The following is a 13063-nucleotide window of genomic DNA, read 5'->3' as shown; positions in this document are numbered from 1 at the left end:
CTCGTGGGTGATGTTGTCTATCAAAAGAGTAGGATTGGCGGCAGAATCTCGATGAAACCACTCGGCGGGGCTTCGATTTGAAACTGTAGCAATCTCTGGTGTTGTGTGTTGCTGACCGATGATAAGTACGGAAAAGTGAGGTCCACGGCAGGGGCTCAATGGGCCTCACTCGCTCAACCCCCACATGTTGGACCGCATGGGTCTAGGGCTTTTGGTGATGTTGTGTTATTCCTGCTCGGGACCCCTTTGGTAGTTTATGTGCATAGGTCGATCGGCACTCTGGGACAACGACTAGCTCAGGGATTACTTCCTTCCTCTGAGCCGCTTGGACTTCTTCGACATTGATGTACTCGGTAGCCAACCCGAGCAGGTGATCGAAGTCTCTCAGGGGACTCCGGATAAGTGACCGAAAAAAACTCGCCCTCTACAAGTCCTTGGAAGAAAGAGCTTATCAAGATCTTTGGTGTGGCTGATGGAACTTCTATGACCACTTGTTTAAACCTTTTGATATATTATTCACCACACTCCCTCACAATCAAGGCATCATTGTGAGGAACTTCTTTGGTGTGGCTGATGGATCTTCGGGTTTGGTTGCCCCCGTATATTCCCCGATCGTCAAAGGCCTATAATGGCATGGCAGCTGGTCGTCGAGGATCTTCTAGTAGAACTGTCGATTAATCTGCTCGGGAGAGGTATCGAGCCTTGGTGCTTTACCTTTTCACTTATCTCAGACAGGCGCATCATCTGATGAGGAGTTGCGTGTTCGCTCCGCTCAGACCTGCACTTCTGATGGCATGAGGAATAACGCGCAGTGGTAAGGGATGGGTGCGTCTCGGGAGACGCTGGTCAGCCTGTTGCTTTGCTTCCGACCGGCCTGATCTTCCGCTCAGGCTCTAGGCTCAGCATGTTGTCCTGTTCCTGACACGGCGGAGTCATCCGCTATACGGCTAGCTGCTATTTGCTGCTGCTCCATCATCTTCGTCATTCGGGCTTGTAGCAGCAACTCCAAGTCTTCTTGCATTAGTGTTACCATAGTAAGTCGTCTAGCGTCCTCCATCTTCACACTTCGGATTCAGGTAAAAATTTCCACAGACGGCGTCAAATATGATCCTGTCTGAATGCGATGATGATGGCAAGCTAAGGATGTAGCTTAAAGGTTGACGAAGCCCAAACTCCTCGCAGTCTTGTGACACCAAAGTGTCAGTGCTGGGTTGGGAAGAGGTTCTCGGCATTGGCCCTCCGACACTCAAATCAGTCTCCGATGATCTAGAAAAATGAAAAACTATAGCTAAAGCATGTAGAAAATGAAGTTGTGTATACCTCCGCATGTAGATGAGAACCTTCTTTTATAGTGTCACTATAGTATTCATACACGCATTTTAAAGCATAAGCACATTTTTCAAGGCATCGTAGGAAAAGACAAGTCAAAAAATGTTCCTAACACCATCCTTTAAGCAGTCATGCAACTCTATGATGTGATAGCCTGGAAGCTTCTAAAGTATGATTTGCATGCTGGACATGTTCTGATGTCAACAGCACAAATTCCCCAAAAGATATTACAAGATAGTTAATGGGCCCACACGTGGCCAACATGTCGCTACTCGGCTGGTTAGTCCCCGCCTGGACGTAATGCATAGAGTATTGTCTTACTTTCCGTTTGGTTGTACTATTGTCAGAGGGTTGCCCTTTGTCCGACCGTACATGCATGCCTCCCGCTCGGGGATAGTGGTCCAGGGGAGTTGTTGTTTGGCTATTAGCCTTAATTGCGAGCTTTCAGAGCGACTATTCAGACACGGTTTGGGCCGACCGGGTGGTCATGCCCATCTGGATAGATGATGCGTCACTCGACTTAATTGGTTTGCTTCCCGGGCCGAGGCCTTTGATTGCTTTGACTTTGACCTTCACGTCCACTGCTTTTCTTCTACTTTGATCCACTATTGGGGCCTCCCTTCATTCCCCACATCATTGATAATTTGGCACATTGGCCTTTGAAAACTATTGAGTCAAAGCTTTCTTTGCTGCCGAAACATTATGATGTGAGCGTAGCAAATGCACATTTGAAGAGTTGAGAGTGGATGATTATGGTTAGTGACAACCCTATTAAGTAAAATTTGTTTCTTGACAAGTGAAATCTTTGACATATAACTAGTTCTAATTTTACCACGTGCTCTAACATTTGTCCATTGTTCACCTCTTGCATGTTTATTCCACTACATTTGATTTGCATGCCCTTCTTTAAAACATACAAATATTTTTTCACACAACTTTATTTGTCCTCTTATTTTTCTTGCTATTGTTTATCCTTGAGCTAAATACGATTTCTTGTGCATATTGGTTATAGAATGAAAATACATCCTCTATTGATGTGAATTCTATCCCAATTTTTTGCTTTCTATCATTTGCAACTTAGGGAATGTATAACTGCCCCTTGTCACCACTTTCTTCCATTACTGGGGAATGTTAGATTCTTCAATTATCTAAAATTCTAAACTAGGTATTGTTGCAGCAGACAGATTCAAGCTTGTTAAGAAGACTAGAGGTTATACTCTGGATTACCAATATACTTTAAACAATACATGACAATAGGTAACTCCAACAATAACATATCTCGTATATTGTGCAAGTTGTTAGAAATTAAGAAATTGCTTAAGCCTTGCAATTTAAAAACTTAAAATCAAAGCACTCCAATAATTTTTTCCAAAGTAATTTTCTCTCGCGGTATTACAAATATACGTACTAACCAGTATGTTGTAGCTAGGGGTGGCAATTTTTGACCCGACACGAAAACACGACCAGAACCGAACACGAAAAAATCAGGTTAGGGTTGGGTAGTTTCGGGTTCGGGTCGAAATCGGGTCGACCCAATTGACCCATTTAATAAACAGGTCGGGTTCGGGTCAACCTGAAATGACCCAATTATGACCCGCGAACCCGTTTATAATTATAAATTTAAACTAAAATTGCAAAATTAAAAAAGTTAAAAACCCTAAACATAGAGATGTGTTATTGATTGCAATGTTGCTATGGTTTATCATTCATGATATGGATTTTCAATTTATGTAGATAAATGTTATTTTTAATTTTTAATTTAATATACAAAATTTCTTTATTGAATTCAGGTCATGTTCGGGTCAAACGGGTCAAACGGGTTAAACAGGTCAACGGGTCAAACGGGTCAAACGGGTTAAACGGGTCAAACGGGTCGGGTTCGGGTCAAGTGCAAATAAACAGATCAGGTTCAGGTTGAATAGTTTGACCCGAATTCATAATCAGGTCGGGTTCAGGTTGTCATTTTCCAACCCGCCAACCTGCCAACCCGAACCCGTCAACCCGAACCCGAACCGAATTGTCACCCTTAGTTGTAGCGGCTTTTTTTTTATCTACTATAATGTTATGGTCTAATCATATTGTAACAGTTATGATTACATAGCTACTATAATAGACCAGCACATTGTAGCAGCTACGGAATTGTAGCTGCTACAATATTTTTAGACCAACACGTAGTAGCTATGAAATTGTAGTTGCTACATGATTAGACTTCAACATTCTGGTCTATGCACGTTGTAACAACTACGATTCTGTGGTTACTATAACATGTTGGTCTAAGAGTGTTATAACAGTTGCATAATCATAGCTGTTACAATATGATTAGACCAGAATGTTAATTTGATTAGATCAAAATATTATATCAGCTATGGAACCACAACTACTGCACGTTCTTGTTTGTGGTTCTATAAGAACATTGTAATAGCTATGGAAAGACAAGATGTTCAGGATAATACATGAAGAGAACACACTATAGATGAACGGCAACATACAAGTTTGGCGATGCAACACTGAAGGAGGTAATTAGTGAAGATGATGATTGACAACTCTACACAATCGCAACACCAAAGGAAACGAAGGAGTTCAAAGGGGATTCGAAATGTTTGAATTTTTAAGAAAAAAAAAAGAATTTAGAATTTATTTTTTAATTCAGTCGGGATGCTAGTACAATAGAAAAATAATTAAATTTGATAACAGAACACAACTACCATCAAAATCAGGCACAATCGCATAGCGAGAATCAGAAAACGTATCAGCTCTATATATATATCACAACCCAATGCGCTGACCTGTCATGGCACACCGGCACAAGACAATCGGCCTAACAATGTTTACCTTCGCGTAAAGGATCACCATGAGTGAAACCAAGTAGCAGCTATGAGTGATTTCAAGAAACAGGTTCATTCGGATCAATAGTCCATGAAACTTGTGTCCACCGGATCCGTAGCTAGTCCGTAAACAATCCATTCAGAATCACATCTTCTTAGGATCGTTCATAATAACAAGCATGTAGAAAATCACAAATAACAAACACTGAAATAGAAACAAGAATCCATTGGGGTGTATTTGTTGCTTAATGATGCAAAAGAAGACACAAGAAGCAGAAGAATTTGTTCTATTAGCTGATAAACTAATTTTACTGGCCCTCCCCTGATTCCTTCTTTGTAGCTTCCTTGATTTCATCGGCTCCGTCCTCCTGCCAGTAAAAATCCAGTCAGACGATGATCACCTTGATAGAATATCAGTATTGTTGTTACACTGATAAAAGAAAGGAGACTGACCGTGATATCAGAGGTCCACAGTGTTAAGTTGTCTCGAAGAAGCTGCATTATCAAGGTGCTGTCCTTGTATGATTCTTCTCCCAAAGTATCAAGTTCAGAGATAGCCTCATCAAAAGCCTGCGATCCACATTTCCACCAACTAATAAATTACAAGATAAACCAAAAATAAGCCATTAGAGAGAAAATAAAAAATATATTATATATAGAATGCCCGGGAAAAGCCAAATGGAGATGCTATAAATCATACTAGCTTTATGTAAAAAATTTTGGATGACTTATCACAAATAGAGGAGAAAAGTGCCTAACAGAAACAATCTTTAGAGATAGACACAGAAAACTATAATATCCTTAAACCTTCTACAATCACAAGCTTATGAACCCTTTTCTCACCATTGTTCAGTCAATAATCTATTAATTGTAGCAAAAGGTGGAATCCGCCACCCCAGCGGCCCCACACGATCGGCCCCACGACCATCTGTGAAGAGGTAAATCAGGAAGCTGTAGTTGACTAGTGTGGGGGAGGGCTTTTTCCTCTGCTTTGCCGAGATTCGAACCCTTGCCCTATTGTAGCAACTCTACCCTGCACTAGCCAACTCAACTTTGCCCCAGGGGTGTCAATGATCTATTAATGCACTATATGCTGGGGCTGAATTACGGTAAGACATGTTGCCTATTGTACTTTTGAGAATCTGTGAAAGCACTCCTGTAAATTCCAGGGGTGCTTTATTGGAATTTCATAATTAAAGGATCTTATGTATAACAAAAAAAAAAAAACAGGTTAGTTGGCATCCAATTTCCATGATGCAAATTGCTGGAACATATGTCATCCCCCTACTCTCCCTCTCCGGATCAGGTGATACCATCACCCACCAATGCCATCACTACCTCTCATTATGTGATCTCTCCCATCCCAATCTCTAAAATCAAAGGCCACAGCCCCCGGCACTCTGGGCACTCCTTTCTAGGGGTGTGCAACTATTCGGTTAAACTGAACAAAAAAAACCGACCAAACCAATTTATTTCAGAAATTTAGTTTGGTCAATTTAGAAATTCGGTTTTTATTTTTAAAAATATTGATTAATTCGGTTTCGATTTTCGGATTAAAAAATTCAGTTATATATATATTGTTTTTTAAACAAATTCAATTAATTCAGTGTTAACTGAAATAACTGATTTTTAATTTGGTTCAGTTACCATTTTTGCAAAACTTAGTTTTGGTTCGGTTAGTCAAAATTAAAGCAGTTAATTCAGTCCGATTATTGACCGAATTAATTGAATGCTCACCTCTACTCCTTTCTATCAACACCTACCATCCGGTTCGGCACTAGCAACTTAACTGCGGCCATCTACTAATAACCCATTCATTCCTCTCCTAATGACTAAGGCTCTAAAATTCACTAGGCACTAGTCGGGCACTAGACCAACGCCTAGCATGTCTAGGCCGCCTCAGCGGGGACTAGGTACCACTAGGTGAATTCTACGGTATTAACATAAATTATATAATAATTAAAATAAATTATCTTTTAATTTGCAAGTATTCAAATTAAAACAAACTACCTTTTAACTTCAATGAATATTGTGAATGTCCAATGAAATGAAGTTTCCAAAGGATGAGGCTTTGGCCAATCTTCAATTCAATCCCTTCCAAGTCACTAAATTGAGAAAAGATTAGATACCAAATTTTTCTTCAAATTGATTTCTCTGGCCTTTAACTCTCTGATTTCTCTAAAATGTGGGCTTTTTCATTCACTATGATTTCTCTAGCTCTGATTACTTACGACAAAGATGAAGTTTGATTCTAGCACCTAGGGCATGCCAACAAATTGATTTTCTTATTGGACCAAAGTTTAGGGCTTATAAAACTTAAGACTAATACAAAAAAAAGGGTTACATTTTAGTGTTTTTTAATTGGGCTTAAATTAAAAAGTCCAAACTAAAAAAATTATGAAAACCCTATACTATTTCCGCAACGCCTAGACGATTCAATTGATTAGTCGACACCTAGGGCCGCCTAGGCTGGCCAACCAGCATGTTTTCGGTACGGCTGGCTGGTGCCTAGGCGGCCGCCAAGGCTGATTTTTAGAACAATGCTAATGACCTTCAGCCCCCTACTCCTACAGTCTTGTGACCATCTCCTCTCCTCTAGTTTCCTCTCCTCTACTCCTACACATGAATTTTAGCAACTTTAGTTTGCTTAATGGCTCTGGTATTTCATATTTTTTATGTGTTGAGAAAGGCTTTTTGAGCTAATACAAGGTATGTGGAAGAAATAAGGATGTCTGCTGGTTTAGAATAATTAGTTGTCCAATCATGCTTCACTAGAGAGAAAGGTCGCAGATAATTTATGGGATGATCAAGTAAAGGCACACTAGTGATGATGTACAAATAGCAAAAATAAATCACTGAATAAATAAATAAATAAAAACTATTACCTCATCTCCAATATATTCAATTCATCCTTGGGGGTGCCAAATGGGCCAAGTTGCAACTGACCAGGCGGCAATGCCCAGGACGGCATACTAAGCTCAACACAATCCACACCATAATCATGTCTAAGAATAGCATGGACCCATGTTTGATATAGCATACAAATGAGCCTGACAAGGGCTCGATCCAAAACCAGTTTCCTCCTAAAACATCTTTCTAATGGTCTTAGATGATCAAAATATCCCTCCAATGGCTAAAAAACATTAAATCCCTGCAGTATTACGACCATTTGGCTGAGAAACCAAAATGATATTTAGAATTCAATGTGTGCATGTGTGTGTGTCCCACCCATCATCCTCATGTTAAACTCTCAATTCCTATACTCTTATTCTAATTACTAATTTTCTCTTTCCCATCTCAAACACTCAATTCCCATACTCTTATTCTAAAATCTGATTCTCTTAATCCATTTTATATTTGGGCTATGAAGCGAGCACACAAGCAGAAGATGAAAGCTGCAAATATGAGAATGTTAAAGTGGGCATACGATCATACAAGCATGGACACATAAAAAATAAGAACATTAGAAAGAAAGTGAGATTTACACTCATTGAAAGAAACTTCGAGAGATGGTACGGACATGTTGAGTGAAACATCACCTTACCATGTTAAAAAAAGGAGAGCTCGATGCGCAAAGCTCTCGTCAATATAGGATCCCGAGGAAGGGTCTATATTCTACGCAACCCTACCCTGCTCTCTTGTTTTCGTGACTCGAACCCGTGACATCGTCACACAAGAGCAACCTTACCATGTTAAATCTCATTAGTGTTGTTACCAGAAGTAACATTGTCTTTCACTCTTAGAAGTATCCTTCACTCACTAAATATATAGTGAAGTTTGATTCACCATTCTCAATAATTTATTCTATAAATTGTGTATTTACACCTTCATAGAAGAGAAACTTTAAAAATACAATGCAATTGAGAATTATTTTTTTAAAAGAACTTTAACTGAAAACTCATCCTTTTACAATATTTTTTTAACCATTGCATTAACATTTGATATTTGGATTAGCAATCCATGCATAATTCACCTTATGTTTGTTACACGACATAGGATAGATGATAACTTTTTTACTATTAGTTTTAAAAGTTTAAAATATTCCCAAATTACATCTTCAACATATGTGAATATTCATAATGTAGCATATGTATATGGCATAACCAATAAAATATTTCCCATTATATTTGATAATTCATCAAAAAAAATGGTGTTATTATAATGAGTTTGAAAGCTAAAACTAGTGCTCAGGTGCCCAGGTGGTTAGAGGGTGGTAGATTTGCTATAATGGGGCAAAGATCAATTCCCAACGAGCGTATGCCCTCAGGAAAAAACTCCAACCCTCTAACCACTTGGTGTTCTGTTATAAGCTAACCTGGTGATTTACCTCCCTTCATATAACGTGGGGATGGGATGAGCGTAATCACTTTTGCTACAATTGAAAGCTAAAACTAGTCTCATACACACACACATGTATATTCTGTTTAGTAACTCATTTGTGTTATCTACACATTTAACTAGTATACTTACGGTTAGAGACAAGCTAAAAAACATTGAAGTGATTATATATGTGAGTTATTTTGCAAATCTTTACTTTAGATCCTTAAGTCAGAGATTTTGGATTTTATGAAATTATTTTTTAACATTATAAAAATATGCAAATTTCCAATGTTTATAAAAAAAAAATTGGTATGGAACATTTATTAAATAAGATGTGCACATTATACCATGAGAAGTATGATAATACACAAGTGTGTGTGAGATATAAAACACCATGAACTTCCTACGGCGGTTATAGCCTCTCCTCCATATATAGGTCATTGATTTGTAATCATTTGAGCCAACATGAAAGGGACTCGAGATTGAATTAAATTATGAAGTAAATGTGTTAAATATTCTAGACTTTCTACTTGAATAGGAAATCAAACGGCATCCTAGACAAAGATGACTCTGCCCTTACTGTCATGCTACAAGATATACTAAAAGTTCAAAGTGGCTACAACAGTCCTGGTCTTATTTCATTACATGTACTTGAGTGTGGGATGAGAAGGGTTGACCAAACAAGAAGATGATGGATGCATTTGCTACAAGGATTGGTTGGATGCAAAAGATTGCCAACAGGATAAAAAAACACTTATCATTGGACTTTGATGATCAAGACAACGGCCTAGACATTGCAAGACCATCTAGATTATCACTAGACCATCTTGATCCCATGCCAAGGTAAGTATATTGAAAATTGAACATATGGATCCTGATCATTCCAAAGAGTGTGCATAAACAGCTGACAGTACGTCAAAGGTCAAGTGTGGCCTAAACAATCTCAAACTGTTCCAATATTTCCCTATACACAAGACAAGCTGACCAGACCCATGCTCATGTTGGGCCAGGGCCAAAATCAGAAAGGTCGACATCTTTGATTTTCTTTTTTGTCCATCTAAATATATATTCTTAAGTTAGGAAACATACTTCATTTTCATATATGAGTGGATGTGGAATCCCTCCTATGTGGCTTGACAATGGAAACGCTTCCTTTGTTGAAGGTAATAATGATGATAGTAATAATTATTTTGGATCTCACGTAGCAAGTGAAACAGATGCAGACAATATAAATCCATTTGGCGTTCTAATAGTCAAAAACATTGAAAATTATTATCAGCTTTCACTATACAACTTAGTTCAACAGGTATTAAAACCCATGTACTGGAAAAATATGTACAGTTGGATAACTATAAGCCCAATGATAACTTCTCAATACTTTCTTTTCTTTAATTTTTCTCATTTGTGATTATGGGCTGAAGAAGCTGACATAATGGTAATGCTGACTAAAGAGTTTAGAAACTAGACACAGTAGTCTCCTTTGAGAGGCTTCTAAGATGACTAGAGATTTAAACAAGGTATGAATGGTTTGAGTTGACATACCTAGACCTTAATTTTGATAAGGTGTTGTAGTAACAGTAGCAATTAATGTTTGTGGTACTCATGCACAAGTATGCATCAATTTACTTTTATTTTCCAGTATACCATTGTTAATCAAAAACCAATTCAAGATCGTTTTTCTTTTTATGGTGTTAATTTGTGTTTGTGAAAGTCATATTTGTAAATGACAAAGCTTAAACATTCTTCTGTTTTAGCTATTGCTAAGTTCTAATCTTCTGAACAGTTACTTGTTATACTTGTTTGGTTTTACCCAAGAGAAGATTCTGATTCTGCTATCGATTACATGACTCATTCTTGGTTGTTTGTTCGGTAACCATTCATAATTACAAGACCAGATATGAAATACAAGAGGATAATGTAACAGACGAACTGGATCTCAAGTTGCAGAAATGTCCATATGTCCACTTTTCATCATGTATCCATGTTTTCCTTGCAATTTTAAATATATTACTAAAACTTTAAAAAATAAGATAACTTCATAACTGATCAAATAAAAAATAATGCAGTGGTATTTGAACCAGTTTAGAATTCATCTTCATCTGAACTGATCATCATTTGAGCTCCAAACTCTTAAACATCATGACTATTTTCCTTAAGGCTTTTAGGTTCCCAACTTGATGTTCACAATATTATAGAGAAAAAATAAAGTATGTGTATGACTCAAATGTTCCTAGTCACAACACTATTATGCTTGTATGTATTCATATGCAAGAAAAGTAAATAACAAGAATCCATGTATTGCAACTACTTAAGGCTAGAAGAGTAGGGCATATCCTGCCATTCAACCATATGCATAGGCCAGATAATTAATAAGACCTGTATTGTTTTGATCATCGTTTTGACCATCCAATATTAGTTTTATCTCTCACGCCTACAATTTAATTAATCAACTACCATACATATTCATATCCAGATTATGCCTATTTTTTTATTTAAGGAGCTACATTTGCTCACGAACAATAAAAAATCTGCTTCATTGCTCTTAGTATCAAAATAGATTCACACATGTTCAAACAAGCATTACATAGTGTGTCAGGAATGTCATGAAAGTAAAGACTGAAGTTTTACTCTCAGATCTACGTGAAGAAATTGAGAGACAAACCTGCTTTGCAAGGCTGCAAGCACGATCTGGTGAGTTCACAATCTCATAGTAGAAGACAGAGAAGTTCAGTGCCAGCCCAAGCCTTATAGGATGAGTAGGAGCCAAATCAGCTAAAGCAATATCCTGTTATGCATTATAGCTGAAGTCAGATACTTGTAACAGAATTTACAAAAAAAAAATGTCGGAAAGCAGTTATAGAAGAAATATGATTTAAACATAATGTCACAATGGATGACTGACACATTATATAGGCTCTGCGCAGAGAAAAGATTTTTTACAAACCAGGGGGTTACTAAAGCTAGTTCAATGCAAACCTAGAAAATATATAAAAAACATAAATAGTAGAGAAAAATCTTCCTTTGCACACATATAAAGATACTAAGACACTATTTATGTGGTCCCAGAGTCAATTACTTGGTTTCCAACAAAAAACAAAAGCTAGTATTTATTTTCATTACTCCATCCTGCATGACTTTGCATATATTTATTTACCTAAGAATTGGATCAAAACATCAAGGAAAATACAAAGAACGAATAAGCAACAGGAGCTCAATCTGTAATATTGCATACCTGTGCAGATTTGTATGCCAAAAGAGTGTTTTCAGCTGCTTCTTTCCTCTCTGCTCCAGTCTTGAACTCAGCCAGGTACCTATGCAAGTAAACCAAATAAGATAACAAGAAAGAGAAGGGGAGAAAAAGAGATATTGATAAATTTTTAGTACAAAGATATGCAATAAGACAAATGCGCTTATCTAACCTGTGGTAGTCACCCTTCATCTTATGATAAAAGACCTTTGATTCTGCACTGGTGGCGGAGGGGACGAGGTGGGAATCAAGTAGCTTCAGAATACCATAGCAGATCTTGCTGAGTTCTGCTTCGACCTCGGCTCGATAATTTTTTATCAAAGAAACATGGTCCTCGTTGCCGCGGCTCTCCTCCTTCTGCTCGATGGAGGAGATAATTCGCCAGGACGCCCGACGAGCTCCAATAACATTCTTATAGGCTACTGAGAGGAGGTTGCGCTCCTCGATAGTGAGCTCCTCCCCGTTGATCGTCTTCACCACCTTTTCCATGAACTCTACCATCTCCTCATACCGCTCCGCCTGCTCAGCCAGCTTGGCCAAGTAAACATTCTCCTCACGGGGCGATTCCACCGGCGACATTTTGCTAGATCTAGACTAAAAATTTCCTCCCTGGCAAACCATCAACACAGATCATCATCAATAATAGTTTCATGAAAACCAGCGCAAGGATCAATCAATCACAAAGGTAATTTACATGTCGGAAAAAGGAAGCCCAGGACAGAGATCATATGCCTAAATTAGCACACAAATGTTTTCCACAGAAGAATGTAACTTTTCGATAAAGATTTACAGAAATCCACAGACAAAATCGAAGCCGAAAGCGAGAATTCGCCGATTAGAGTTCGTCGTTCTCACCTTTGTATTTTCCCTTTGGACGAGGGCAGGCGATCGATCGGTTAGGAATCCGTCGTCTGTTTTGGGTTATTTTAGGATGGGGAGAGATGACTACCAGTGGAGAGACAGCGGTACGTCGTCTGCCTGGGCACCCGTCACTCACGTCTGCCTGGGCACCCGTCACCCACATTTAAACCTTCCAGGTAGAGGTATGTCTCACATAATTCAACCAATAGCAATGCGGGTCATGAGATTTATACGTACCAGAAGATAGGAGAAGACAGCGGAGAGCGCATGCCTAGCTGCCAAAACTCCGCCTGCTCGCGTCGTGCGACCGCAGTTAGGTGCCGGGCAAGGCCGAAGTCCCCTGTCTTTTTCTCAATCACAAACAGGATCATCGCGCTAAACCGACTAGCCGCGAGCTGACAGCGAATCCTTCAGATCACTCAGCATCCACCACGCGTCAATGCCAAGTGGCAATTTATCCAACCGTCCGCCATCCCGAACG

At 38.7% G+C, this 13063-nt stretch overlaps 1 protein-coding gene across 1 annotated transcript; it reads right to left on the bottom strand.

Annotated features, from left to right (window-relative positions):
- Nucleotides 1-4274: 4274 nt before the first annotated feature.
- On the bottom strand, nucleotides 4275-12735 carry LOC121975254 (14-3-3-like protein). Its single transcript, XM_042526801.1, has 6 exons — nucleotides 12577-12735; nucleotides 11894-12330; nucleotides 11707-11785; nucleotides 11137-11259; nucleotides 4608-4724; nucleotides 4275-4522 (listed from the first exon to the last, which is right to left on the bottom strand). Exons 2-6 carry the CDS (start codon nucleotides 12298-12300, stop codon nucleotides 4463-4465), a joined length of 786 nt encoding a protein of 261 aa, XP_042382735.1. The 5' UTR covers nucleotides 12301-12330; nucleotides 12577-12735; the 3' UTR covers nucleotides 4275-4462.
- Nucleotides 12736-13063: the final 328 nt, after the last annotated feature.

The sequence above is a fragment of the Zingiber officinale genome, chromosome 4B (assembly GCF_018446385.1).
Source record: "Zingiber officinale cultivar Zhangliang chromosome 4B, Zo_v1.1, whole genome shotgun sequence".
In the NCBI taxonomy this organism is placed as follows: Eukaryota; Viridiplantae; Streptophyta; class Magnoliopsida; order Zingiberales; family Zingiberaceae; genus Zingiber; species Zingiber officinale.
Note: the sequence above shows the minus strand (reverse complement) of the source record. Positions and strands in the feature narration are given on the sequence as shown.